General features: G+C 43.8%; 4 protein-coding genes and 1 long non-coding RNA gene across 8 annotated transcripts in view; 1 reads left to right on the top strand and 4 right to left on the bottom strand.

The window, feature by feature from the left end:
- Nucleotides 1–27947, top strand: part of LOC148403348 (uncharacterized) — a 42697-nt gene that overhangs the window by 12228 nt on the left and 2522 nt on the right. The window lies entirely within an intron of this gene.
- Nucleotides 1–27947, bottom strand: part of LOC148403349 (uncharacterized) — a 43813-nt gene that overhangs the window by 13908 nt on the left and 1958 nt on the right. The window lies entirely within an intron of this gene.
- Nucleotides 430–19105, bottom strand: LOC148403351 (major histocompatibility complex class I-related protein 1-like). Of its 2 annotated transcripts, none has more exons than XM_088370958.1 (7): nucleotides 19039–19105; nucleotides 2688–2951; nucleotides 2304–2582; nucleotides 1866–2174; nucleotides 1679–1795; nucleotides 1589–1606; nucleotides 430–1512 (listed from the first exon to the last, which is right to left on the bottom strand). In XM_088370958.1, the coding sequence occupies exons 1-7, from the start codon at nucleotides 19088–19090 to the stop codon at nucleotides 1484–1486; spliced, it is 1068 nt and encodes a 355-aa protein (XP_088227084.1). In that variant the 5' UTR covers nucleotides 19091–19105; the 3' UTR covers nucleotides 430–1483. The 2 variants fall into 2 exon arrangements, with proteins under 2 accessions (XP_088227084.1, XP_088227082.1); XM_088370956.1 differs by lacking the exon at nucleotides 19039–19105 and adding an exon at nucleotides 3959–4115.
- LOC148403352 (class I histocompatibility antigen, F10 alpha chain-like) lies at nucleotides 8108–11684 on the bottom strand. Of its 2 annotated transcripts, none has more exons than XM_088370686.1 (6): nucleotides 11531–11684; nucleotides 10353–10616; nucleotides 9969–10247; nucleotides 9539–9847; nucleotides 9262–9468; nucleotides 8108–9184 (listed from the first exon to the last, which is right to left on the bottom strand). In XM_088370686.1, the coding sequence occupies exons 1-6, from the start codon at nucleotides 11592–11594 to the stop codon at nucleotides 9156–9158; spliced, it is 1152 nt and encodes a 383-aa protein (XP_088226812.1). In that variant the 5' UTR covers nucleotides 11595–11684; the 3' UTR covers nucleotides 8108–9155. The 2 variants fall into 2 exon arrangements, with proteins under 2 accessions (XP_088226812.1, XP_088226823.1); XM_088370697.1 differs by having other exon boundaries at nucleotides 9352–9468.
- Nucleotides 8108–23959, bottom strand: LOC148403350 (class I histocompatibility antigen, F10 alpha chain-like). 2 transcript variants are annotated; one of them, XM_088370838.1, is made up of 8 exons: nucleotides 23791–23959; nucleotides 22505–22768; nucleotides 22122–22400; nucleotides 21684–21992; nucleotides 21498–21608; nucleotides 21408–21425; nucleotides 21286–21329; nucleotides 8108–9140 (listed from the first exon to the last, which is right to left on the bottom strand). In XM_088370838.1, exons 1-7 carry the CDS (start codon nucleotides 23852–23854, stop codon nucleotides 21301–21303), a joined length of 1074 nt encoding a protein of 357 aa, XP_088226964.1. In that variant the 5' UTR covers nucleotides 23855–23959; the 3' UTR covers nucleotides 8108–9140; nucleotides 21286–21300. The 2 variants fall into 2 exon arrangements, with proteins under 2 accessions (XP_088226964.1, XP_088226956.1); XM_088370830.1 differs by having other exon boundaries at nucleotides 21408–21608.

The raw sequence follows: 27947 nt of genomic DNA, 5'->3' as shown, positions 1-27947 counted from the left end.
CTTCCTGCAAGTCAACACTGACAAAACCCAAGCCATGTTAATTGGCACTCCCCGTCAGATCCATACCTGCCCATTAACAAGCATCTCATTCGCCGGTCACACTATCCCCCTCTCAGCCACTGTCACCAACCTGGGTGTGAAAGTGGACCCTCAACTCAACCTAGAGTCACGCATAAAACACATCTGCAAAACCTCCTTCTTCCACCTCAGGAATATTTCCAAACTCCGCCTCACACTTACCCTGACGGATGCTGAGAAACTTGTCCACGCCTTTATCTCCTTATTGTAATGCTCTCCTCATCGGGATCCCTAGCAAGAGCCTCCAGAGCCTTCAGTACATCCAAAACGTCGTCCAGTTGTTTTACACTTGTCCTTGCTTTGTTTTCTTGTTTTTTCTTGCCATGTAGCACTTTGAGATTCCTCCGAATGTAAAGTGCGTTATAAATATAATTTATTATCATCTATTCCAGTTCACATGTAAGTGTGATTTTAACAAGAATAGCAAAAATACAGTCAAACCTTGGTTTCTGACCACAATCCGTTCCAGAAGGCGGTTCGAGAAGCCAATCGGTCAAATTCCGAATCTATTTTTCCTATTACAAATAATGGAAAAAATGTAATCTGTTTCAAGACAAAAAGCCCCGCCTTTTTAAAGCATTTTTTCATTTGCGCATATTTGGCTGAGGCCACCACAGAGTCATAGAAGGTCCTGAGGAGAGCCCTGCAAGGACCTCAGTCTCCTCAGCAGGTGGAGGCGACTCTGGCCCTTCTTGTACAGGGCGTGGGTGTGATCAGTCCAGTCCAGTCCAGTCTGTTGTTAAGGCCAACACCCAGGGATTTGTAGTGAAGTGGGGTGCTGTCCTCCTGAAGCTCACAATCATCTCCTTTGTCTTGCTGGCGTCCAGCTGAAGCTGGTTGTGCTCACACCAGCTAGCAAAGTCCTTGATGACCGTCCTGTATTCCAGATCGTTCCCCTTCGAAACATATCCAACAATGGCCGTGTCGTCGGAGAACTTCTGGATGTGGGTAAAGTCCAAAGTGTACAGGGCGAAAAGGAAAGGAGAGAGCACCGTACCCTGGGGGACACCTGTGCTCCAGCGCACCACGTCAGACTCACAGCGATGTAACCTCACATACTGCGGCCTGCCGGTGAGGAAGTCTGTCGTCCGTGCAGCCAGGCAGGCGCTGGTCCACACCCATCTTCACCCTGAGCGGTGACGGCTGGAAGGTGTTAAAAGCGCTGGAGAAATCAAAGAACATGATCCTCCCTGGGCGAAGCGGTGTTCTGTGCGGTAAATAAATCACTACATCGTCCACCCAAACACCAGGGCGGTAGGCAAACTGCAGGGGGTCCGGTTGCGCTCCCACCAGCGAATATAAAAAAATATAAATATAATGTAAATATTTCATACAGTTGGAATGTGATGATTCAATCAAGCATGGCACCCAAGAAAAGAAGACATCCCTTCAACCTGAGTGGGGTTCATTCAATCCTTCTCAGAAGATGAGGTGCTGGAAAGCATAAAAGAAAATACGTTCAAGGCATTGGCATTTTTTCAAAACAGGAAGAGCAAAACGTCTCACTTACAAGCTGGAGCGTAATTGGCTGAAATGGAAGAGAAGCGAGAGGAGATTAGGAATCGCCACAAACGGAGCAAACATTTGCGTCGTCGTTCACCTTGTTGGCTTTTGGGACGCTTGGCCAGGAACACCCCCACTGCCACCGCCATCGCCACCAGAGCCAGGACCCCCAGCGGGACAGCGATGGCCACCGCCTTCTTCCTGTCTTCCTCTTCTTCACAAGGAAACGAGACACGTGAACGACTGTGGGCGTGACGCCGAGCCGTGTCCGACGCGTGGCTCACCCTGGATGCGCGCGTTGCTCAGGATGCTTTTGGCGTACAGCTTGGTGACCATCTCCTCCCGGACGCCATCCAGCTTGAACACGCATTCGTAGCGGCCCTCCGCGGCGGGCGTCAGCTCCACTTTCAGGTCGGCCGTGGTCTGGAAGGTTCCGTCGTGGTTGGGGAGGGTCTCCCCCATCTCCACGTCCTCGTGGATCTGCTCGCCGTCCTTCCTCCAAAAGAGGTCCGACGTCCTGGGGTAGAAGCCCGTGGCGTGGCAGGTGATTGGAGAGGAAGGCGTCTTCTGCAGGAGAGACACCCTGGGAAGCTCTGCGCGCAAAGATGGAGAGAAGAGTGGAGGATGTGCATGGAGGAAAAGAAACAACTTGAAAGAGCGTCAAAGATGGACATTGTGTGTGAGCTTGAAAGACACAGAGACGGCGTGAGAGGACAATGTACCGGTTCTGGTCAGGAAGTCCCTCCCGTTGCTCACGTGCTTCTTCAACTCAGAAGGACACACCTCAGTGAAGTAATTCTTATTGTATTGATTGAACCCGTCCTCTTGGTCCCACTTGAGTTTGGTGATGAAAGCTTGCGGATGTGCTGCGATCCAGCTCATCGTCTTCAGCTCAAATGATATGAAGTCTTCTCCATCGTAACTGTAGTGCTCCCAACCATCAACCTCCCCAGTCTCATCATTCCATTCACAGCCTTCCATCCGCTGAAGCATGTGAACACCTGAAAGGATGGCGCACAAGATTCAGCGAGGACGATGATCAGAGAGAAGCCAGCAGTGACAAAAAAAGTGTCATTTGACGAGCAGAAGGTTGGACGTAAACAAACCTCCAGTTTGGTTGAAGCGCTTATTAAGGATTTCAATGCTGACTTTGAAGACCTGCTCATTTTGAATACTGCCCGCCGTATTTCTCTCCCAGAAGTGCGGATATTCTTCTGTGATTTTGTCCACCCAGTCTTGTTTCGCTTTTGCTTTCCTGTGGTTGCTGTCAAAGTGCAGTATCTGAACGCCGTCAACATACGCGGCCTCCCAGTACTCTGGTAGCTTTGCAACTTGAGAGCCCGTCTCGAAATAATTGAGCGTGTGAATGACTGGAAGACAAACACAAAAATGACACACATGATCAAATCAATCTTCATATTTTCAATGATTCTGCCTGCAGATGGAACTTTGCAGCACTTGAAATTGGAAATGTCATGTTTCTCCAAACGGGTTCTTCCGCACAAACTTGTCAAACTCGAATTTGACAACCTGCCTATGTTTTTTTCTTTCGGTTGTTAATATGTTCAATTTCAGTGTGACACCCTAAGGGAGATATTCGATGCCCCTCAGCAGTGACTGACATCCACTGAGGAACGAAATCGAATGACGTAACTTTTGCCAACCTACTTAATTTGTAAAAAAAAAAAAAATCCACGAATGAGATGAGGCAATCCTATTGTTCAGACAAGTGAATCACTTTTAGATGTTACCTGTGTGTCTTGACATGCGGAGGAATTGACAATAAAGGAGACTTTGACTTTGCTGACAGGGGGGGCGCTAGGAATTCACTGGGGAGCCAAGGGGGCGCTAGTCTGAAAAAGTTTGGGAACCACTTAGATTCTTCACTTAGATTATTTAGATTCTAAATAAATGTCACTTGTCTGAACAAAAGAACTGCCTTATATAATTTACGGAGACATGATGACTCTTATCGAAATAATAATGTAAGGAGGCTATACAATGTTTTTTTTTCTGAAATATTAGACACAATTTTATTGCCATGACTGTGAAATGTTAATTATTAATTGCAAAGACTCCCTTGTACAACATTTCATTCTTGTGCGTAGGCTTTTCCATATTTCATCGATTGCATATTTATGCTGGGGCACAACACTTTGATTTGTGCCATTTTCAAGTTTTCCAACTTGATTACATTTATAATAATAGCAATGTATTCCCGTATGACTGTGACAAAATGGGCGTTCAGGTGAAAGAACTTAAAATAACGACGCAACAGACGAGTGGCGAAAACGAAAGCAAGAAACAATAATGACTGCGTCACTTCCAAATCAAGAGCGTCAATCTTTAGGATCAGAAACCGAAAAGTACAACTTACCAGGCGTCACTCTGTATATTTGCACAGCCGAAACAAAGAATGCAAGTAAATTCATTGTAAACATCAAGTTGTTTTTCGATTTTCGTCAAGCAGGGTATTCGGTCCAAGTTGCGACGCGTCGTCCGAGAGGCGAAGGCGGGGCAACAGCGAAGCGCAGGACGCGTTTCCATTATGTCCCTCTTAAGCCAATCGGAGTTCAGCCTGGCAATAACGTCACTCAGTATGATAATAAACTGGGCGTGGGGATGGCTGAGTGTCGGGGTACACTCGACTGTCTTGTGTGCATGGACCATGAGTTCGACTCCCGCATATGACTGTGCGTGTGTGTGCGTGTGCGTGTGCGTGCGCGCGTGTCTTGAAAATCCATTTATATATATATATATATATATATATATATATATATATATATATATATATATATATATATATATATATATATATATATTAAAATTAACCACTAGTTGAAACAGCGCCACCCCCGGTGGGCTGCGTAACCACAACGTAAATTAAAGTTTGGCTTTCCGTGAAATCACGTGACCGTCGAGGGCTTTTATCTTTGAAAATATCCATAAATCCAGCTTGATTGCTGAACGTAGGTCAACTTGCCGCCTAACTGCATGTGGAATAGTGGAGCGCTGGGTGAAAGATTCACCTATGGCCAGTTTTGTTAAAAATCACTGATTGCCTCCTCTGTTCTCACTTTTTAATTTGCCAAAAATAAATGAATAAAAATAAAACAATTCGAACAACTCGAGTATTTATTATTTATATAATATTCAGGAGGCTATATAATGATTTTCTTGGAAAGATTAGATACAATTTTATTTCCATTATCGTGAAATGTTAATTATTAATTACATACTCTCCTGTATAACATTTCACTAATGTACGATGGCTTTTCCATATTTCATCGTTTGCATATTTATGATTGTGTGCACCACTTTGATTTGTGTCATTTTTTTAATTTTCCAAATTGATGAACTTAAATTTCCAACAGTTATAGCCATGTATTCCCGTCTACTATAAAGCTAGCTGATATGGTACATGAAGTTCACTTAACGGCACTAGCACTCTTAACTTAAATGATCACTGTGGCAAAGCTTTTGTAAACAATTTGCTGTCTTTCAAATTTCGTTTTGGATGACGTGTGTCAGTTTTGCCCCAGCTGATGTGGCGCTACAAGATCTTGTATCGGTCTTGTGGCGCCCTCTATTGACTAAAATATGATTTGCAGTACTTGCTGTGAACTGTCCTCACGTCTCATGACATCCATCATCAAAAATAACTTGATAACTAGATGCTTTGTGATCCAAATGGTCGTTATTGATTGAATACTTTCAGCTCAAACTGATCCATCAAAAGCCCTCAGAATCAAGTGATAAGAATAAATACATTGAATCAGTCTTGTTCCAGCCCAAAGTGAGAACAATCATAATTACCACTTTAAAGATACTAAAATGAACGTAGCGAGTTGAGTAGTGCGAGTCTGAAAAGCAGCGAGAAGACCCAGAAAATAGCGCCGAGTTTACGCCGCACGATTTTGTCTTTGTACTGTAAATGCCCCGCAGTCGACATTCTCGAGGTACAATATATATCAAATTGATCAGTAGCTCGCTTAGCAAAAAGCAATTAAACAAAGCAAACTGTGATGCGGCTATTACTTGTGGTATGTTGGCTCTCTCCAGCGGTGTGTGGAAGAACTAGTGAAGTAAATACAATTAGAATTGACTCAAAACTATGCATACAGCCCGTTTTAAACAAAGCTGCATTTCAATTTGAAATAAGAAACATTTCTAAATGATGATGATGATAGAACTTTATTCATCCCACAGCGGGGAAATTTACTTGTTACAGCAGCGCAAACGAGTGCCAAAATTTCAAAAAAGGTGAAATAAGAAACAAGGACAAAGACAAGCGCCGCTAGCAGAGACGAAACAAAATTGTATCAGGTGCCACGCATGGTGTAGAGCAAGGGTCACCAACCTTTCTTAAACCGAGAGCTACTTCCTGGGTACTGATGAAGGCAAAGGGCTACCAGTTTGACACACACTTTTGAAATAGCCAATTTGCTCAATTTGGCTTTCACTATGTCTTATTATTTGAACATTTGGAGGAAGTAATCTGGGGAGAGGACGCTGGCGCTGTTTGTTCGCCGCTTCTCCACCAGAATTAGTTTCGTTTTAGTGTTTGTATTTATTTATTTATTTATTTATTTATTTATTTATTTATTTATTTATTTGTTAGCCATCATTAAATTTATTTTTAGCATTTGGTTTTAGTGTGCAGGCTGGAGCGGTCGGGCCGCAGTTGCCGGGACCGCAAAGGGCCATAAGTTGAGCGGAGAAGCCCTGTCGGGCGGAGCTGGCGAGGAAGGAGAGGACGGTGTTGGTGAGGCCGGCGCGGTCGGCCCACGGTCGCCTGGACCCTACAAGCAACCTACAAGTTCACGAGGTCGGTGTGTCTGACCACAAACGTATTCAAATGGAACTGCCTTTCCCACGCCCCCACTCCAAACCCAAGCAGCAAATCTCATTCAGAAATTTCAAAAACATCAACCGAGACACTATAGCACAGGACCTCCAGCTTCTCTCCTCCTCCTCTGCAAGCTTTCTATCAGTCAGCAAGGCAGTGGACCATTACAATAACTCTTTGGCCAAACTTCTAGGTATCCACGCGCCCCCAAAAAACAAAACTTTTTCACGCTCAGCCCCCTGGTACACCAGTGAGCTGCGTCTGATGAAGTCAACTGGGTGATAACTTTATGACCTTCTTTACCGCTAAGGTTGACAACATCAGCACCCAGCTCCTCTCCTCTTCTGGCCCCTCCACCCCCCTTCCTTCCACCCGGGACAGTCCAGCCTCTCCGCTGCTTCTCCCCTATCTCGCAGTCGGAGGTAGAGGACATCATCAAAAAGATGAAACCCTCCACATGTGCCGTGGACCCTTTTCCCACAGCTCTCATTAAAGAACAAACCTCAGCCATTAGTCCCCTCATAACCAATGTCATCAACCTCTCACTCCAGTCTGGCTCTGTACCCCCTGCATTGAAGACAGCCATCATTGCCCGCCTGCTCCAAAAACCCTCACTTGACCCGGACAACCTTGCCAACTACAGACCGATATCTAACCTCCCGTCCCTCTCCAAGGTTCTGGAAAAAGTGGTAGCTGCCCAACTTCACACTCATCTCCCCCGCAATAAAATTGCTGAGAAATTTCAAATCGGGTTTTCACTCTGGCCACAGCACCGAAACAGCCCTTGTTAGGGTCACCAACGACCTTCTCATGGCTCCCCGTCACTCCTCATTCTGTCGGATCTGTCGGCTGCATTTGACACTGTCCACCACAATATCCTCCTTAACCAACTTCACTCAACTGGATTCTCTGGCACTGCTCTAACCTGGCTTCAGTCCTACCTCTCGAACCGAACCGAGTACGTTTCCCTGGGAGGGAAAAACTCCGACACTCACACTGTCACCTCCGGTGTCCCCCAGGGATCTGTACTCGGTCCTACCCTCTTCACTCTCGACATGCTACCCCTCGGCAAAATAATCAGGAAGTTCGGCATCTCATATCATTGTTATGCGGACGACACCCAGCTATACCTCAAACTCGACCTCCCCGCCCTCCACAATCCAGCCTCCTCCATCTCCCTCATCCATCCTCTCCCTGCGTCTGGAGGAGATAAAGGCATGGATGAATCTCAGCTTCCTGCAGGTCAACACTGACAAAACCCAAGCCATGTTAATTGGCACTCCCCGTCAGATCCATACCTGCCCATTAACAAGCATCTCATTCGCCGGTCACACTATCCCCCTCTCAGCCACTGTCACCAACCTGGGTGTGAAAGTGGACCCTCAAGTCAACCTAGAGTCACGCATAAAACACATCTGCAAAACCTCCTTCTTCCACCTCAGGAATATTTCCAAACTCCGCCTCACACTTACCCTGACGGATGCTGAGAAACTTGTCCACGCCTTTATCTCCTCAAGGTTAGACTATTGTAACGCTCTCCTCATCGGGATCCCTAGCAAGAGCCTCCAGAGCCTTCAGTACATCCAAAACGTCGTCCAGTTGTTTTACACTTGTCCTTGCTTTGTTTTCTTGTTTTTTCTTGCCATGTAGCACTTTGAGATTCCTCCGAATGTAAAGTGCGTTATAAATATAATTTATTATCATCTATTCCAGTTCACATGTAAGTGTGATTTTAACAAGAATAGCAAAAATACAGTCAAACCTTGGTTTCTGACCACAATCCGTTCCAGAAGGCGGTTCGAGAAGCCAATCGGTCGAATTCCGAATCTATTTTTCCTATTACAAATAATGGAAAAAATTTAATCTGTTTCAAGACAAAAAGCCCCGCCTTTTTAAAGCATTTTTTCATTTGCGCATATTTGGCTGAGGCCACCACAGAGTCATAGAAGGTCCTGAGGAGAGCCCTGCAAGGACCTCAGTCTCCTCAGCAGGTGGAGGCGACTCTGGCCCTTCTTGTACAGGGCGTGGGTGTGATCAGTCCAGTACAGTCTGTTGTTAAGGCCAACACCCAGGGATTTGTAGTGAAGTGGGGTGCTGTCCTCCTGAAGCTCACAATCATCTCCTTTGTCTTGCTGGCGTCCAGCTGAAGCTGGTTGTGCTCACACCAGCTAGCAAAGTCCTTGATGACCGTCCTGTATTCCAGATCGTTCCCCTTCGAAACATATCCAACAATGGCCGTGTCGTCGGAGAACTTCTGGATGTGGGTAAAGTCCAAAGTGTACAGGGCGAAAAGGAAAGGAGAGAGCACCGTACCCTGGGGGACACCTGTGCTCCAGCGCACCACGTCAGACTCACAGCGATGTAACCTCACATACTGCGGCCTGCCGGTGAGGAAGTCTGTCGTCCGTGCAGCCAGGCAGGCGCTGGTCCACACCCATCTTCACCCTGAGCGGTGACGGCTGGAAGGTGTTAAAAGCGCTGGAGAAATCGAAGAACATGATCCTCCCTGGGCGAAGCGGTGTTCTGTGCGGTAAATAAATCACTACATCGTCCACCCAAACACCAGGGCGGTAGGCAAACTGCAGGGGGTCCGGTTGCGCTCCCATCAGCGAATATAAAAAAATATAAATATAATGTAAATATTTCATACAGTTGGAATGCGATGATTCAATCAAGCATGGCACCCAAGAAAAGAAGACATCCCTTCAACCTTAGTGGGGTTCATTCAGTCCGGCCCAGAAGATGAGGCGCTGGCTGAGGGAGCATAAAAGAAAATACATTCAAGGTATTGGCATTTTTTCAAAACAGCAAGCGGAAAACGTCTCACTTACAAGCTGGAGCGTAATTGGTTGAAATGGAAGAGAAGCGAGAGGAGATTAGGAATCGCCACAAACGGAGCAAATATTTGTGTCGTCGTTCACCTTGTTGGCTTTTGGGACGCTTGGCCAGGAACACCCCCACCGCCACCGCCATCGCCACCAGAGCCAGGACCACCAGCGGGACAGCGATGGCCACCGCCTTCTTCCTGTCTTCCTCTTCTTCACAAGGAAACGAGACACGTGTACGACTGTGGGCGTGACGCCGAGCCGTGACCGACGCGTGGCTCACCCTGGATGCGCGCGTTGCTCAGGATGCTTTTGGCGTACAGCTTGGTGACCATCTCCTCCCGGACGCCATCCAGTTTGAACACGCATTCGTAGCGGCCCTCCGCGGCGGGCGTCAGCTCCACTTTCAGGTCGGCCGTGGTCTGGAAGGTTCCGTCGTGGTTGGGGAGGGCCTCCCCCATCTCCACGTCCTCGTGGATCTGCTCGCCGTCCTTCCTCCAAAAGAGGTCCGACGTCCTGGGGTAGAAACCCGTGGCGTGGCAGGTGATTGGAGAGGAAGGCGTCTTCTGCAGGAGAGACACCCTGGGAAGCTCTGCGCGCAAAGATGGAGAGAAGAGTGGAGGATGTGCATGGAGGAAAAGAAACAACTTGAAAGAGCGTCAAAGATGGACATTGCTCGAAAGACGCAGAGACGGCGTGAGAGGAAAATGTACCGGTTCTGGTCAGGAAGTCCCTCCCGTTGCTCACGTGCTTTTTCAACTGAGAAGGAAGCACCTCAGTGAAGTAATTCTTAGCGTATTGATTGTACCCGTCGTCTTGGTCCCACTTGAGTTTGGTGATGAAAGCTTGCGGATGTGCTGCGATCCAGCTCATCGTCTTCAGCTGAAATGATATGAAGTCTTCTCCATCGTAACTGAGGTGCCACCAACCATCAACCTCCCCAGTCTCATCATTCCATTCACAGCCATACATCCACTGAAACATGTGAACACCTGAAAGGATGGCGCACAAGATTCAGCGAGGACGATGATCAGAGAGAAGCCAGCAGTGACAAAAAAAGTGACATTTGACGAGCAGAAGGTTGGACGTAAACAAACCTCCAGTTTGGTTGAAGCGCTTTTTAAGGATTTCAATGTAGAATTTGAAGACCTGCTCATTTTGAATACTGCCCGCCGTATTTCTCTCCCAGTAGTGCGGATCATCTTTTGTGATTTTGTCCACCCAGTCTTGTTTCGCTTTTGCTTTCCTGTGGTTGCTGTCAAAGTGCAGAATCTGAACGCCGTCAACATACGCGGCCTCCCAGTACTCTGGTAGCTTTGCAACTTGACAACCCGTATGGAAATAACTGAGCGTGTGAATGACTGGAAGACAAACACAAAAATGACACACATAATCAAATCAATCTTCATATTTTCAATGATTCTGCCTGCAGATGGAACTTTGCAGCACTTGAAATTGGAAATGTCATGTTTCTCCAAACGGGTTCTTCCGCACAAACTTGTCAAACTTGAATTTGACAACCTGCCTATGTTTTTTTTCTTTCAGTTGTTAATAAGTTCGATTTTAGTGTGACGCCCTAAGCGAGATATTCGATGCCCCTCAGCAGTGACTGACATCCACTGATGAAAGAAATCTAATGACATAACTTTTGCCATTCTCCTTAATTTGCACACAAAAAATCCACTAATAATATGAGGCAATCCTTTTGTTCAGACAAGTGAAACACTTTTAGATGTTACCTGCTGACAGTTTCGATTGTGTCTCCCGTCTTCCTCACAGTCGCAACTGTCAGCAGGTAACATCTACATAAATGTCACTTGTCTGAACAAAAGAACTGCCTTATATAATTTACGGAGACATGATGACTCTTATCGAAATAATAATGTAAGGAGGCTATACAATGTTTTTTTTCTGAAATATTAGACACAATTTTATTGCCATGACTGTGAAATGTTAATTATTAATTGCAAAGACTCCCTTGTACAACATTTCATTCTTGTGCCTCGGCTTTTCCATATTTCATCGATTGCATATTTATGCTGGGGCACATCACTTTGATTTGTGCCATTTTCAAGTATTCCAACTTTATTACATTTCTAATAATAGCAATGTATTGCCGTATGACTGTGACAAAACGGGCGTTCAGGTGAAAGAACTTAAAGTAACGACGCAACAGACGAGTGGCGAAAACGAAAGCAATAAACAATAATGACTGCGTCACTTCTAAATCAACAGCGTCAATCTTTAGGATAAGAAACCGAAAAGTCCAACTTACCAGGCGTCACGCTGTATATTTGCACAGCCAAAACAAACAATGCAAGTAAATTCATTCTAAACATCAAGTTCTTTTTCGATTTTCGTCAAGCAGGGTATTCGGTCATAGTTGCGACGCGGAAAAAGAGCGAATCGCAGGACGCGTTTCCATTCCATCCCTCTTAAGCCAATCGGAGTTCAGCCTGGCGATGATGTCACTCAGTCCTACAGTATGTTAATAAACTGGGTGGGGTTTGGCGGAATGTCGTGGTACACTCGACTCTTGTGTGCATGGACCATGTGTTCGACTCTCGCATATAAATATATATATGAAAAAAAAACTTGTCCTCACCCCCCGTGGGTGGTCTCTTTTTCCCTTCAAGCTCGGGTCCTCTACCAGAGGCCTGGGAGGTTGAGGGTTCTACGCAGTATCTTTGCTGTTCCTAGTACTGCACTTTTCTGGACTGAGATGTCAGATGTTTTTCCTGGGATCTGTTTGAGCCACTCCTCCAGTTTGGGGGTTACTGCCCCTAGTGCTCCAATGACCACAGGTACCACTGAAGTCTTCACTCTCCAGGCCTCCTCCAGCTTCTCTGAGCCCTTGAGATTTCTCAAGTTTCTCATGTTCCTTTTTCCTAATGTTGCCATCATTTGGAATGGCTATGTCAACCACAACGGCTTTCCTCTGCTCTTTGTCCACCACCACAATGTCCGGACGGTTCGCCATTACCATTCTGTCTGTCTGGATCTGGAAGTCCCAGAGGATCTTGGCTTGGTCATTCTCTACCACCTTTGGAGGTGTTTCCCACTTGGATCTTGGGACTTCCAGTCCATACTCTGCACAGATGTTCCTGTACACGATTCCAGCTGCTTGGTTATGGCGCTCCATGTATGCTTTACCTGCCAGCATCTTACACCCTGCAGTTATGTGCTGGATTGTCTCAGGACCTTCTTTGCACAATCTACACCTGGGGTCTTGTCTGGTGTGGTAGATTTGGGCCTCTATTGCTCTGGTGCTCAAGGCCTGTTCTTGTGCAGCCAGGATCAGTGCCTCTGTGCTGTCCTTCAGACCAGCTCTTTCTAGCCATTGGTAGGATTTCTGGATATCAGCCACTTCAGCTATGTTTCGGTGGTACATCCCATGTAGGGGCTTGTCCTCCCATGATGGTCCCTCCAGCACCTCATCTTCTTTTGATGCCCATTGTCTGAGACATTCACTGAGCACGTGATCCATTGGGGCCTTATCCCTGATGTACTTATGGATCTTGGATGTTTCATCTTGGATAGTGGCTCTCACGCTCGCTAGTCCTCGGCCTCCTTCTTTACGGCTAGTGTACACTCTCAGGGTGCTGGACTTGGGGTGGAACCCTCCATGCATGGTTAGGAGCTTCCGTGTCTTGATATCTGTGGTCTGTATATCCTCCTTTGGCCACCGTATGATTCCTGCAGGGTATCTGATTACTGGTAGGGCGTAGCTGTTAACGGCTAGGGACTTGTTCTTGCCGTTGAGCTGACTTCTTAGGACTTGCCTTACTCGATGGAGGTATTTGGCTGTGGCTGCTTTCCTTGTTTCCTCGTCAAGGTTGCCATTTGCCTATGGAATTCCAAGGTATAGCCCGTCTTGTTGATTATTTGGCTGAGGGGGTTCAGTCCTATACAGAACAGCATTGGGGACAGAGCGTCTCCTTGGTATATACCACATTTGATGGTCACGTGTGCAAGCGGCTTGCCATTGGCTTCAAGTGTGGTTTTCCACCGTCTCATCGAGTTGGCGATGAAGGTTCTCAGAGTCCCATTGATGTTGTACAGCCTCAAGCATTCAGTGATCCAAGTATGTGGCATTGAGTCATATGCTTTCTTGTAATCAATCCAGGCAGTGCTCAGGTTGGTACGTCTGGTTCTGCAGTCTTGGGTGACTGTTCTATCCACCAGGAGCTGATGTTTTGCTCCTCTGGTATTTTTACCAATCCCTTTCTGAGCAGTGCTCACGTATTGATCCATGTGCCCGCTGATCTTATCTGATATTATGCCCGACATCAGCTTCCATGTTGTGGAGAGGCAGGTGATTGGCCGGTAGTTGGATGGGACTGTACCCTTTGAAGGATCCTTCTGGATCAGGATCGTACGCCCTTGGGTTAGCCATTCAGACACACACACACACACACACACGTACATACATACATACATATACACACATAGATACACACATAAACTCAAAGAGTAGCAATCAAGATACAACCACAAAGGAAACCATAAATCAGGGGTGGGCAATTACTTTTTACAAGGGGCCACATGAAAAACCTGAGTTGTGGCTTTACCTTTCATTTCTGTGAAGAAATACTTGGCAGTCCATGTCTTGTTGAAAACACGGCGCTCCTTGTCAACTTTTCTTTTCTGAGGGTCAGCACACGTTTCTCGGGCAGCATTACTTTGCACTGTTCACCTTCACGCACAGCTCACATACACGGACGCTACACGGAAGTGCGACGCCTTTCAAAATAAAAGCGAAATAGTTGTATTGTACGTACGACACTAATTTTTATTTATTTTTTAAATTACGATTGGCCTCATGCGGGCCGGACAGGGACGCACAACGGGCCGGATGTGGCCCGCGGGCCGTAATTTGCCCAGGGTTGGAAGAGAAGTGATTTCAGAGCCTTCTTAAATTGGTGAGAAGAAAAGTCCCATAAAAATAGTGGCAACGAATTGTAAATCTTTGACCCTCTCTAGCCTATGAGATTTCCAGGACAATGATCCATCAATCATAATGCCAAGGAATCGTGTAGAACACATGTAGGGATGTTGTCAATATATGTTGCTGGCGATTTGTTAAATATATGAGATTTGAGACCAAAACGTATGACGTTTTTTTTTTATTTTTTTTTTAATATTAAGTCAACCGCAAGTTTACCAAGTTCTTCATTTACGACCCTTATAACGGTGTTGGGGTCTTTGTGAGAGTACAGGACGCTTGCGTCGTCTGCGAATAAAATTTCGGACAGTTTATCTGAGACATTTGACAGGTCGTTAATGTGTATCAAAAATAACAAAGGCCCAAGAATCGATCCTTGAGGCACTCCGGATTGCATATAAAGTAAGGCAGAATTGGTTCCATTGTAGGATACAAACTGTTGTCTGTCTTGTCGATAACTCTTGAACCAGAGAAGCGCATTCTTTTTTTACTCCAATACGATACCGTTTTTGCAATTGAATATGGTGATTGACCGTGTCAAATGCCTTCGATAAATACCTATTGTGTTTTCCTTTCTATTCCTCGTACTATATATTTCATTTACTAAATGTAAGAGGGCCATGTAAGTTGTATGTTTTTCCTGAACCCATTACTGGTGTGTATATAAAATATTGTATTTGTTGAGATGTTCCATTAATCTACGGTAAACAAGTTTTTCAAGTATTTTTGATATAGCAGGCAAAACAGAAATAGGTCTATAATGATCGGAAATGTCTGGGTCATCGTCTTTATGAATTGGGACAATTTGGGCTATTTTGAGTTCAGAAGGAACTGTTCCTTGGTCTAATGAAAGGTTGAAAATATGAGTGAAAGGCTGTACAATATGTTCCTGGATGGTTTTCAATAATTCACGGTCAGTATTGTCACAACCTGGAGAAGAATCTTTCAGACTCGCGAGCGTCTTCCGAACCTCATCTTCAGAAACAGCTGAGAAATTCATATGGTCTAGGATAGGAGAATTCATGAATTCGAGGGGATTATGGTTACTATGTGAGATCTTTGAGGCCCGAGTAGGACCAACTTCTGAGATAAATGTCTTGAAATTGTTTCTTGAGGGTCAGAAATGAGCCCTCCTTTAGTCTTGAATTCTTTAGATAGTTTCTTGCTTTTTTTGTTTTTATTGAGGATACAGTTCATTGTTTTCCACAACATGTCATTTTTATGTTTAGCAAGCTCTTTGTTGCAATAATGTTGTCTAGCTCCTCTAATAATATGATTTAATTTGTTTCTATCGTTTTTCAATTGAGCATGATTAATTAGATTAAACGAATACTGAGCAGTAGGTACAGTGCAATCAGGTAAATATGAGGTGAGTTATACTATGCGGGATAAAATACATGAGGGATATGACTGGCTAAGTATTTACAATAAGGTGCAGTAGAACAAATATTTGCAGGCGGTACTAGAGTGCTAATTATAAATATAGGGTTATAAAATATATAGTGTGTCAGTATAACCAGATATGGACAGATATGGTGTTGGACGAAGAAGATATTTTTTGTAAAATCTATGTTTAGTATTTACAGATTTGATGATGGCTGACGTTCTCCATGCTTTGAAGGGGTTATGATGAGGTTTGGAAGACACCAATCTAAACACAGCTTGAGAGATACATTGTGTGAGATTCTTGTGGGTCTACAGATTGAAGGGTATTGGTCCATGGATGCTTGCTGATCACTGACTTAAATGTAGCTGTGTTTGTGACATTAACTGTTCTCTTATATTTACAAGCTTTTGATGTTAGCTCAATGTGTTTCTTGGATATCATTAAGTTGGACAGCGATCAGCAACCTCCATGCACAGAACCCCTGATTTACAGCTTACACCCAACTCATTCGTAAAAAGATTGTCTATCAGAGCGGCAGACGTCTCCGTCACTCTGGTTGGAACTGATATCATAGGATAAAAAGACATTGTATCAATAAATTCCTTCATTCGATTATTCTTCAGGTGCTCTATAATGTTGATATTTAAATCATCCATTAAATAACATTTTCTTTTCCCCTTCTTCAGAAATGGTGTCAAGAACCTTAGCTAAGTCACTTTTGAAATCAGGCTCGAGCTAGGTCATAGGTCGGCAACCCATGGCTCCGGAGCCACATGTGGCTCTTTCATCCTTCTGTTGTGGCTCCCTGTGACTTTGGAAAATAATCAGTATTTTATAAAAAATTAAATTTTATTTTAGTTTGTTCATTTTAAAATATAATTCTGAATTTCAAGATTTATGGTAAACTTGTAACATTAAAATTAAACCTTCTAAAAAATTTTACCGCCCAAAATATGCGTCACATCCGCCGATGTGCGACATTCGAATTCCTGGCGTCCCTCACGTCTGGCAGCCAGCGTTTTTCCAGCACACTACTATAAAAGTGACATAAATACATAACTATATATTAAGTGAAGTAGTCCGTTTTTTTAATTCAGGAGGACAACTGACAGAAGCAGACTGCGCATTTTTTTGGTTTGCATTGTTCCTTCTGTGCTGGTGGATAATATTTGGCTAAGTTTGGATTTTTATCTCATAAATAAGAGGACAGGTGACTGCAGGCTGTTTGCATTTTTTGCTCAGTGGGTTGGGTAAGTTTGGATTTTTATTTCTTAAATACGAGGACTCAAATAGACACCGGGTATTTTATTTGAAATTAAGCATCAACCAAGTGTAAAATGCAGAAATAAAATTCTGTGTTCTCTGCAGCAGTTTGTTGATTTCATTTTCATAAATGCAATAGTTTTTTATACATAGCATAATATATAGTACATGCATCATATATATAATGATGTCAAAATGGGTTGTGGCTCCAGGTGCTTTCTTTTTATTGGGGGGCGGTCCCAAATGGCTCTATGAGTAAAAAAGGTTGCCGACCCCTAAGCTAGGTGGTCTGTCGATACATGCGACAGTGGACTGGTTCGTTTCAACAAAGACAGCTTCAGCAGAAGACACAAAATAGTTTTCAATGTCAGATCGCTCTTTAAATACCATGTTAGAGTTAAGCTATAAGGAGACGCCTCCCCCCCACTTGGTCATTTCTGTATCTATAAATATGGCTGTAGTTACTCAATTTATACAATTCAGCAGTGTCATCATTCCACCAAGTTTCAGTTAATCCAATTACTTTAAAAGAGAAATCAAGACTAGTCAAACATAGAGCTAAAGTGCCATAAGTTGCCTTCCGGCTGCAAACATGAAAGTGAATGATGGAAAAATCACTGTTCATGCTTTGGTGGGTGACAGAGGATTTAAATTCATTCCCAGAATAGTAGTCAGATATACCAATAGAACCTAGAAAAACAGTTTGTGTCCGGGTCAGTATTATATCAAATGTTCGATGTCATGTTAACCTGTTAGGGAGAAAAAAAAAAGTTAAAAAAATAAATCATTGATATTTGGATACATGGATTCAGTCCTGCAGTGGCTTCCGTGGTATATTACCAGCCGGTCATAATTGATGACAGCATCGTTTCCATTCTCCCTGGCTTGTTTCATTGCAGGAATGAGGTCAGCTCTCTTTTTCCTGAACAGATCAGAGAAGTCCTCATTTACGTAAATTGAAGTGTTCTTAAGACGGGCTCTCGCTTTGGTCATGATGAGTTCTTTGTCTTTGTAGCTTCAGAATTTCACAACCATTGGCCTTGGTTTTCCAGTGTTCTGTTTCACAGATCCAGTAGAGTGGGCTCCTTCGATTTCAATAGAGTCAATTTTCAGTTTGGCGCACAAGAACTCTCTGACCTTCTGCTCACTGTCTGCCCAGGACTCAGAGGAATTGTCCTGTTGTAGACCATCAGTAATGACATTGTTTCGTCGACTCTGATTTTCTCTGTAGTCAATTTTGGAAATGATGTCATTGTTTTGATCGTTTGTAGACTGAGAAGGCAGAGCCTGCAGTTGTGTTTCAAGAGAGCCAACTTCCTTCTCAATCTCTCTCAGGTCATCAATTTGGCCTTGCGAAAACTGAAGACTAGATTTGAACTCCTGAAGGTCTTTCATGAGTCCGTCGATTCTTGCAGTTGTAGATTCCATGATCATCTTGGTGAAGTTCATGAAGGTTGCTTCTTGTCTGTTGAGCATTTCCACATAGAACTCCTTCTGCTCAGCCATCATCTCTTTCAATGCCTCCGCGGTGACAAAATCTCCATCACTACTGATGTTTTTTTTTTGTTGCCCCGGGACATGTTGATCCGCTGGTTCGGGATGAGATGAACTTAGTGCAGTGGGATCCTTGGATATTCTCAGTCAGACTGCCTTTGTCTCTGGTTCAGGCTGGTCCAGCACAGCAGGTGTGTAGGCCGAGGAAGAGTGAATCCACCAAATATCAGGAATCACAGAAATCATCCACCAATGTTGTTTGCGTATGCTCTTTGCTACTTTATGAATCGTTGAATAGTCCTTTAAACTAAAAACATTACAATCCGTAGTATAGGGTTAGGGTTAAAAAAAACTTATTGCCGTGACTGTGAAATGTTAATTATTAATTGCAAAGACTCCCCTGAACAACATTTCATTCTTGTGCGTAAGCTTTCCCACATTTCATCCATTGCATATTTATGCTGGGGCACATCACTTTGATTTGCGCCATTTTCAAGTTTACCAACTTTATTACATTTCTAATAATAGCAATGCATTCCCATATAACTCTGACAAAACGAGCGTTCAGGTGAAAGAACTTAAAATGCCGACGCAAAAGACGAGTGAAGGAAACGAAAGCAATAAACAATACTGACTGCGTCACTTCCAAATTAAGAACGTCAATCTTCAGGATAATAAAACGAAAAGTACTTACCAGGCGTCACGCTGTATATTTGCACAGCCAAAACAAATGCAAGTAAATTCATTCTAAACCTCAAGTTGGTTTTCGATTTTAGTCAAGCAGAGTATTCGGTCAAAGTTGCAACTCGTTGTCCAAGAGGCGAACGCGGAAAAACAGCGAAGCGCATGACGCGCGTCGATTACGTCCCACGTCAGCCAATCGGAGTTCAGCCTGGCGATGACGTCACTCAGGACTGCCTGCAGTGTGTTGCAATGAATGAATGAATGAATATATGAATGGATGGATGAATGAATGAATGAATGAATGGATGGATGGATGGATGGATGGACGGACGGACGGACGGACGGACGGACAGATAGATAGATAAATCGTGTGTTGCACGTTTGCTCCGAACATCGCCATTTAAAAAATTATAAAATTGATGTAATTACCAAAACAACAACAAAAATAGTTTGTAATGTAAAAGAAAGAATGGTGCCCTTCCTTTTTTAAGACGTTATATTTGTAGTCAAGCACCTGCGTTGAAGTTAGATTTTTTTAGTTCGATATAGAAGTTAGATTTTATTAATTTTTTGTTTTGTAAATTGCAATGCTTGGTCCCTTATTGAGATCTTTATTGTTTAAGAAGTCAATACTACTCCTTAAGAGTAATTGATTATTTGTTCTTATATTGTCGTTTTCTGTTATTTCCCTCGTAGAAGAAACAAGAAGAGGGGGGGGGAGTGGCCCTGTTTTTTGGCTGTGACTTGAAATGCAGAGCAGTTGAACGTATGACAATCGATGATTTAACTTGAATGCGTAACTGTTGATGATGAGTCTTTATTCCGAATTTATTCCGAACATATTTCAAACATAAAAGGAGGGGGGAAATGAATACAAATCAAATACAATCAATAACACTTTAAAGTGCCATATTTAAGTCACTGTGGAGCTGTATGTGGGTTTAAAAAGCAAAATGATTGATTGATTGATTGATTGATTGATTTATATCTATTTCGAACATATTTAAAACGTAAAAAGATAAAAAATAAAACAAAAAACAGTAGTGTCATATGTAAGTCCGTACAACAAAAAAACAATAAACCAACAAACTGAAAAAAAATCAAACACAAAGAATGCTCGAAAAGGAGTAAGAAGAAGCATACCTTTTTAGATTCCTACCCCTTTCTCAGTTTATCCGATAAACTGATGATTCAACGTATAAATCTACACACTTTCAATTCAATATTCTGTTTTATTTTTACTTTTATGTAGCCATCTGGGATTTATAGCCCTTGTACCCGCTAAACAACATATTTTTGAAAAATTTTTTAAACTGGTGGATATTTGGATTTTGCGTGAGTTCCTCACTTTCACTGCTCCATAGTTTGACTCAGCAACTCAGCCTGTCACCTATTATAACCCCAAGAAATTAGTTTTCCTGCACCCTTTCAAGTTCAGTTCCATCGATTTCTATTCGTGCCTTCTCTTTTCAATGAGATAAAGTATTGTATAAATATATTCCAATTGAAAAAAATCTATAACGACATAAATGAAGATTATATGGACAGCCATAAGTGTCAACATTTTGCTTTATATTTATGATTTGAGTTATTTCTTGTCTGGTTTTGTATATATTTTCTCGTGAGGTGTTTGGTTTGTACTTGATGAAGTTTTGTACTTATTATCTTGTTTTATTTTATTATTACGTGGAAGGGGGCAGGAACGATAAGATTTTCTTCAACTTGTTCCTTCTCAAGTATGTAAATATGCGTTTACTTGCTAAAGTTGAATTGTCTATTGATCAAAATACACATCAAAAATAAAATAAAAATATCAAAAATAAACTCCACATGGACTTTTCTGTAAATAGAATGTGTTTTGTACGTTTTTTTAGAAGACAACAGAAAAAAGACGTGTTCTTTATCATAAATTTCTTGCTTATCCTTGCTAAATTATATATCCAATACAGTGACCAGAAACCTCATTTCAAACATTTTATAATGATACTCAAACTTGTATCAAACTGATCAGTAGCTCGCTTAACAAAAAAGCACTTAAAAAAAAAGCAACGCGTGATGCGGATATCACTTGTGGCATGTTGGCTCTCTCTAGCGGTATTTGGAAGAACTAGTGAAGTAAATTCAATTAGAATTCACTGCACTTGAAAAACTGTCGCACTTCAATTTGAAATAAGAAACATTTCCAAGTATTTCATACAGTTGGAATGTGATGATTCAATCAAGCGTGGCACCCAAAAAAAGAAGACATCCCTTCAACCTTAGTGGGGTTCATTCAATCCTTCTCAGAAGATGAGGTGCTAGCTGAGGGAGCATAAAAGAAAATACGTTCAAGGCATTGGCATTTTTTTCAAAACAGGAAGAGCAAAACGTCTCACTTACAAGCTGGAGCGTAATTGGCTGAAATGGAAGAGAAGCAAGAGGAGATTAGGAATCGCCACAAACGGAGCCAACATTTGTGTCGTCGTTCACCTTGTTGGCTTTTGGGACGCTTGGCCAGGAACACCCCCACCGCCACCGCCACCAGAGCCAGGACCACTAGCGGGACAGCGATGGCCACCGCCTTCTTCCTGTCTTCCTCTTCTTCACAAGGAAACAAAATGAGACACGTGAACGACTGTCGGCGTGACGCCGAGCTGTGTCCGACGCGTGCCTCACCCTGGATGCGCACGTTGCTCAGGATGCTTTTGGCGTACAGCTTGGTGACCATCTCCTCCCGGACGCCATCCAGTTTGAACACGCATTCGTAGCGGCCCTCCGCGGCGGGCGTCAGCTCCACTTTCAGGTCGGCCGTGGTCTGGAAGGTTCCGTCGTGGTTGGGGAGGGTCTCCCCCATCTCCACGTCCTCGTGGATCTGCTCGCCGTCCTTCCTCCAAAAGAGGTCCGACGTCCTGGGGTAGAAACCCGTGGCGTGGCAGGTGATTGGAGAGGAAGGCGTCTTCTGCAGGAGAGACACCCTGGGAAGCTCTGCGCGCAAAGATGGAGAGAAGAGTGGAGGATGTGCATGGAGGAAAAGAAACAACTTGAAAGAGCGTCAAAGATGGACATTGTGTGTGAGCTCGAAAGACGCAGAGAAGGCGTGAGAGGACAATGTACCGGTTCTGGTCAGGAACTCCCTCCCATTGCTCACGTGCTTCTTCAAATATGAAGGACACACCTCAGTGAAGAAATTCTTGCGGTATTGACTCCTCTCTTCCAATTGGTCCCACTTGAGTTTGGTGATGAAAGCTTGCGGATGTGCTGCGATCCAGCTCATCGTCTTCAGCTCAAATGATATGAAGTCTTCTCCATCGTAACTGTAGTGCTGCCAACCATCAACCTCCCCAGTCTCATCATTCCATTCACAGCCGTACATCACCTGAAACATGTGAACACCTGAAAGGATGGCGCACAAGATTCAGCGAGGACGATGATCAGAGAGAAGCCAGCAGTGACAAAAAAGTGTCATTTGACGAGCAGAAGGTTGGACGTAAACAAACCTCCAGTTTGGTTGAAGCGCTTATGAAGGATTTCAATGTTGACTTTGAAGACCTGCTCAGTTCTAATACTGCCCGCCGTCTCTGTCTCCCAGTAGTGCGGATCATCTTCTGTGATTTTGTCCACCCAGTCTTGTTTCGCTTTTGCTTTCCTGTGGTTGCTGTCAAAGTGCACAATCTGAACGCCGTCAACATACCCGGCCTCCCAGTACTCTGGTAGCTTTGCAACTTGAGAGGCCGTCTGGAAATAATTGAGCGTGTGAATGACTGGAAGACAAACACAAAAATGACACACATGATCAAATCAATCTTCATATTTTCAATGATTCTGCCTGCAGATGGAACTTTGCAGCACTTGAAATTGGAAATGTCATGTTTCTCCAAACGGGTTCTTCCGCACAAACTTGTCAAACTCGAATTTGACAACCTGCCTATGTTTTTTTCTTTCGGTTGTTAATATGTTCAATTTCAGTGTGACACCCTAAGGGAGATATTCGATGCCCCTCAGCAGTGACTGACATCCACTGAGGAACGAAATCGAATGACGTAACTTTTGCCAACCTTCTTAATTTGTAAAAAAAAAAAAAAATCCACGAATGAGATGAGGCAATCCTATTGTTCAGACAAGTGAAACACTTTTAGATGTTACCTGTGTGTCTTGACATGCGGAGGAATTGACAATAAAGGAGACTTTGACTTTGACTTTGCTGACAGGGGGGGGGGGGGGGGCGCTAGGAATTCACTGGGGAGCCAAGGGGGCGCTAGTCTGAAAAAGTTTGGGAACCACTTAGATTCTTCACTTAGATTATTTAGATTCTAAATAAATGTCACTTGTCTGAACAAAAGAACTGCCTTATATAATTTACGGAGACATGATGACTCTTATCGAAATAATAATATAAGGAGGCTATACAATGTTTTTTTTTCTGAAATATTAGACACAATTTTATTGCCATGACTGTGAAATGTTAATTATTAATTGCAAAGACTCCCCTGTACAACATTTTATTCTTGTGCCGCGGCTTTTCCATATTTCATCGATTGCATGTTTATGCTGGGGCACAACACTTTGATTTGTGCCATTTTCAAGTTTTCCAACTTTATTACATTTATAATAATAGCAATGTTTACCGTATGACTGTGACAAAACGGGCGTTCAGGTGAAAGAACTTAAAATAACGACGCAACAGACGAGTGGCGAAAACGAAAGCAATAAACAATAATGGCTGCGTCACTTCCAAATCAAGAGCGTCAATCTTTAGGATAAGAAACCGAAAAGTCCAACTTACCAGGCGTCGCGCTGTATATTTGCACAGCCAAAACAAAGAATGCAAGTAAATTCATTGTAAACATCAAGTTGTTTTTCGATTTTCGTCAAGCAGGGTATTCGGTCATAGTTGCGACGCGGAAAAACTGAGAATCGCAGGACGCGTTTCCATTCCATCCCTCTTAAGCCAATCGGAGTTCAGCCTGGCGATGACGTCATTCAGTATGTTAATAAACTGGGCGTGGGGATGGCTGAGTCGTGGTACACTCGACTGTCTTGTGTGCGTGTGCGTGCGTGCGCGTCTTGAAAAGATATATATATATATATATATATATATATATATATAAATAAACCACGTGTTGAAACAGCGCCGCCCCTTGGGGTGCTGCGTAACTACAACGTAAATTAAAGTTTGGCTTTCCGTGTGGGCTTTTATCATTGAAAATATCCATAAACCCAGCTTGATTGCTGAACGTAGGTCATTTTTGCCGCCATATTGCATGTGGAATAGTGGAGCGCTTGTTGAAAAGATTCAACTATGGCCAGTTTTTTTACAAATCACTGATTACTCTGTTCTCACTTTTTAATTTGCCAAAAATAAATTAATAAGAATAAAACAATTCGAACAACTCGAGTATTTATTATTTATATAATATTCAGGAGGCTATATAATGATTTTCTTTGAAAGATTAGATACAATTTTCAAAGTCAAAGTCTGCTTTATTGTCAATTTCTTCACATGCCAAGACACACAAAGAAATCGAAATTCCTGCTCCTCAGATGTTACTGGATCTGGAATGTGTTTTGCCAGCTCAGGTCCCACACTTACAAAGAATTTATTAAAGTTGTTAGCCACTTCTCAGTGTTATTGATAATAAAATATTTCGGATAATGAATTTTTTTGAGAGCCATTTTTTATGACAGTATTCATTATATTCCATATTTCTTTGGTGTTATTTTTATGATCATTTAATATTTTTGTGAGAGTATTCTTTTCTAGCTGCTCTTTTAATAGGAGTTAGTTTATTCTTATATTGTTTGTATTTATTTTCTGACTCTTTAGTTGTCTGTCTCTCTGGACCACACCAACAAAGCCGAGAGGGGGATCTTGACGACCGGGCAACCCAAGGTCTCCATACAATATGCCTATGCCTGTGCCTTGGATAGGTCACTCATTGTCGCTGTCTTAGTGACAGAAACAATTCGGGAGACAGCAGTTACGAGTTCTAAGCCTGAGCCAATTGGCGTCAGCTCAGGCGCTACGGGTTGTCTCCAACGGTGGGAGGGATCATCGCAACCCACCTGTCATGGAAGAGCTTGATGAACCGCCCACTATTCAGGAGCTGTATAAGGCTGTCGATTCCCTATCCAGCGGTAAAGTCCCAGGAAATGACGGCATCCCCCCAGAGGTCATCAAAGCAGCCAAACAAACCAGCCTCCTCGTGCATCTCCACAAGCTACTCTTACAGTGCTGGGATGAAGGAAACGTGCCTCAAGACATGCGAGATGCCAAGATCATCACACAATACAAGAACCAAGGCGATAGAAGTGTTTGCAACAACTATCGCGGAATATCCCTACTCTCTGTCGTGGGAAAGACATTTGCCCGAGTTATACTAAACAGACTCTATCCACTGGCTGAACGGATTTATCCAGAATCCCAGTGTGGCTTTAGAACAGGGAGATCCACCATCGACATGATCTTCTCCTTAAGGCAACTGCAAGAGAAGTGTCGTGAGCAACAACGACCACTGTACATCGCCTTCATAGACCTAACGAAAGCCTTTGATTTGGTCAGAAGAACGGGTCTGTTCACACTCCTGCACAGAATTGGCTGTCCTCCTAAACTGCTGAGACTGATTGTCTCCTTTCACAAGGATATGAAAGGTACTGTACAGTGCGATGGATTAAAATCGGAACCCTTCCCAATTACAAGTGGGGTAAAGCAAGGCTGCGTCCTTGCCCCAACTCTCTTTGGCATCTTTTTTTCACTATTGCTACGATATGCCTTCGAGACATCCGAAGAAGGGGTGTACCTGGACACCCGAAGTGATGGCAGCCTATTTAACCTTCCCCGCCTTCGAGCAAAAACACGCGTGCGCAAAGTTCTCATTCGTGAAATGCTGTTGGCGGATGATGCGGCACTGACATCACGTACCGAAGCCGGCCTCCAAGACCTTATAAATGCCTTCGCCCATGCTTGTAGAGAGTTCGGTCTGACAATCAGCATAAAGACGACGAACATCTTAGCCCAAGGTGTCAGCTCTACCCCTCACATGTCAATTGACGACTGTTGCCTCGATGTGGTCGAAGATTTCACCTACCTTGGCTCCAACATCTCTAACAGTCTCAGCCTCGTCAAAGAGATCAATGGCAGAATCGGCAAGGCCTCATCGGTGCTAGCCCGCCTAGCAAAGAGGGTGTGGGAAAATAGCTCGCTCACCATTAAAACCAAGATCTCAGTGTATCAGGCCTCCGTGCTGAATACACTTCTGTATGGGAGCGAGAGCTGGACGCTGTATAGTCATCAGGCACGCAAGTTGAACAGTTTTCACCAGCGCTGTCTAAGAAGAATCCTCAACATCTCATGGCAGGATCACGTTTCCAACAAAGAGGTCTTGACCAGAGCAGGAATTTCCAGCATGTTTGCCATCCTTACAAACAGACGTCTGCGGTGGATCGGCCATGTATCCCGTATGCAAGATGGTCGACTTCCCAAAGACGTATTGTATGGTGAGCTCGCCTCTGGCTCTAGACCACTCGGAAGACCACTTCTCCGCTTCAAAGATGTTTGTAAACGGAGCTTGAAGGAGGGCAACATCGCACCAGCACAATTTGAGACACTGGCCGCAGATCGCTCAGGGTGGAAAGCCGTTACCAAATCAGTCATCAAGAAAACGGAAGAGAACAGAGAGAAGAAAATGGAAGAGAAAAGGGCTCAAAGACACAGAAGAGATGCTCAGCTACCCCGAAACTCTACTGCCTTTAGCTGTGACATCTGCAACAGGGCATGCGGCTCCAGAATTGGACTGTTCAGTCACAGAAGGAACTGCAGGTCCGGCAACCAATGACCACCAAGGCACATAATCCATAGTCTCTCGAGACTGACGGAAGCCAACAAACTCTATAACGTTTCATTGATGTACCATAAACCCATTCATAAAGCCACCTGGATACCTCCCAACCAAACCAGATTGACCACATATGCATCAACCGGAAGTTCAGACGGTCTCTCCTGGATGTGAGAGCAAAGAGGGGGGCAGACGCTGGATCGGACCACCACCTACTGGCTGCAAAACTCCAACTCCGCAATACCCCTGCTGGGAACAGAACAAAGTACAACATCCAGCTCTTCCGGGACATTAGAACAACTGAGCTGTGTAGAACCACCCTCCAGAACAGGTTTCAAGCCCTGCAAGAACAACCAGTGAAGGAATACTGGAAGAGCCTGAAAAGTGTATGGAAGGAGACCTGTCTGGAAGTTTTAGGGAAAAGGACAACAAACCATAAACCTTGGTTGTCAACCTGGAAAAAAGATAGAAGAAAGGAGGGCCAAAAAGGATACACTAAACAAATGCAAGACACGAGCGAGAAAGGCCGCAGCCCACAAGGACTACGAGGAAGCAAACGAGGAAGTAAGGAAAAGTGCCAAACGGGACAAGAAAAACTACATTGAGGCGCTGGCTAAAGAAGCACAGGAAGCAGCAGCACAAAACTACAGAGGCATCATGATGCTATCAACACCGAGCAAAGCGCTAAGCCGCATCATCTTAGAAAGACTACGGAAAGGAGTTGACGAGGAGCTCGGAGAAAATCAAGCTGCTTTCAGAAGTGGAAGATCATGGATTGACCAAATTGCTACCCTTAGGATCATCATAGAACAATCCAGAGAATGGAACACCCCGGCTTACGTAAATTTCATAGACTTCAAAAAGGCGTTTGACAGCGTAGACCGGAAGCTATCATGGAGCTTAACGGCACATTACGGAATACCCCGTAAGTTCATCAACATCGTCAAAAGCTCATATCAGGACATGCAGCGCCAAGTGCCGCACCAGGGACCAACACAGAAAACATTCACCGTGCTCACTGGAGCGAAACAGGGATGTCTAACCAAAACTATTTCAATCGATACTAAACTCAAAATCTTCAACTCCAAGGTCAAAACAGTGCTGCTAT

This window comes from Syngnathus floridae, chromosome 1, assembly GCF_059516105.1.
Source record: "Syngnathus floridae isolate MCC-2025c chromosome 1, RoL_Sflo_1.0, whole genome shotgun sequence".
Lineage (NCBI taxonomy): Eukaryota > Metazoa > Chordata > Actinopteri > Syngnathiformes > Syngnathidae > Syngnathus > Syngnathus floridae.
This window is presented reverse-complemented; position numbering and strand designations above follow the sequence as displayed.

What these genes read in the sequence shown, in the direction of transcription:
- LOC148403351 (XM_088370956.1), bottom strand. Translation starts at nt 4,022, where the DNA reads ATGTTTACAATGAATTTACTTGCATTCTTTGTTTCGGCTGTGCAAATA. An exon ending in AATATACAGAGTGACGCCTG is followed by an intron (nt 2,952 to 3,958) that starts GTAAGTTGTACT and finishes TTTGTCTTCCAG; the next exon opens with TCATTCACACGCTCAATTAT. An exon ending in GAGCAACGCGCGCATCCAGG is followed by an intron (nt 1,796 to 1,865) that starts GTGAGCCACGCG and finishes TTCCTTGTGAAG; the next exon opens with AAGAGGAAGACAGGAAGAAG.
- LOC148403352 (XM_088370686.1), bottom strand. Translation starts at nt 11,594, where the DNA reads ATGTTTAGAATGAATTTACTTGCATTGTTTGTTTTGGCTGTGCAAATA. An exon ending in AATATACAGCGTGACGCCTG is followed by an intron (nt 10,617 to 11,530) that starts GTAAGTTGGACT and finishes TTTGTCTTCCAG; the next exon opens with TCATTCACACGCTCAGTTAT. An exon ending in GGACTTCCTGACCAGAACCG is followed by an intron (nt 9,848 to 9,968) that starts GTACATTTTCCT and finishes CTTTGCGCGCAG; the next exon opens with AGCTTCCCAGGGTGTCTCTC.
- LOC148403350 (XM_088370830.1), bottom strand. Translation starts at nt 23,854, where the DNA reads ATGTTTACAATGAATTTACTTGCATTCTTTGTTTTGGCTGTGCAAATA. An exon ending in GCGCTTCAACCAAACTGGAG is followed by an intron (nt 22,401 to 22,504) that starts GTTTGTTTACGT and finishes CCATCCTTTCAG; the next exon opens with GTGTTCACATGTTTCAGGTG. An exon ending in GAGCAACGTGCGCATCCAGG is followed by an intron (nt 21,609 to 21,683) that starts GTGAGGCACGCG and finishes TTCCTTGTGAAG; the next exon opens with AAGAGGAAGACAGGAAGAAG.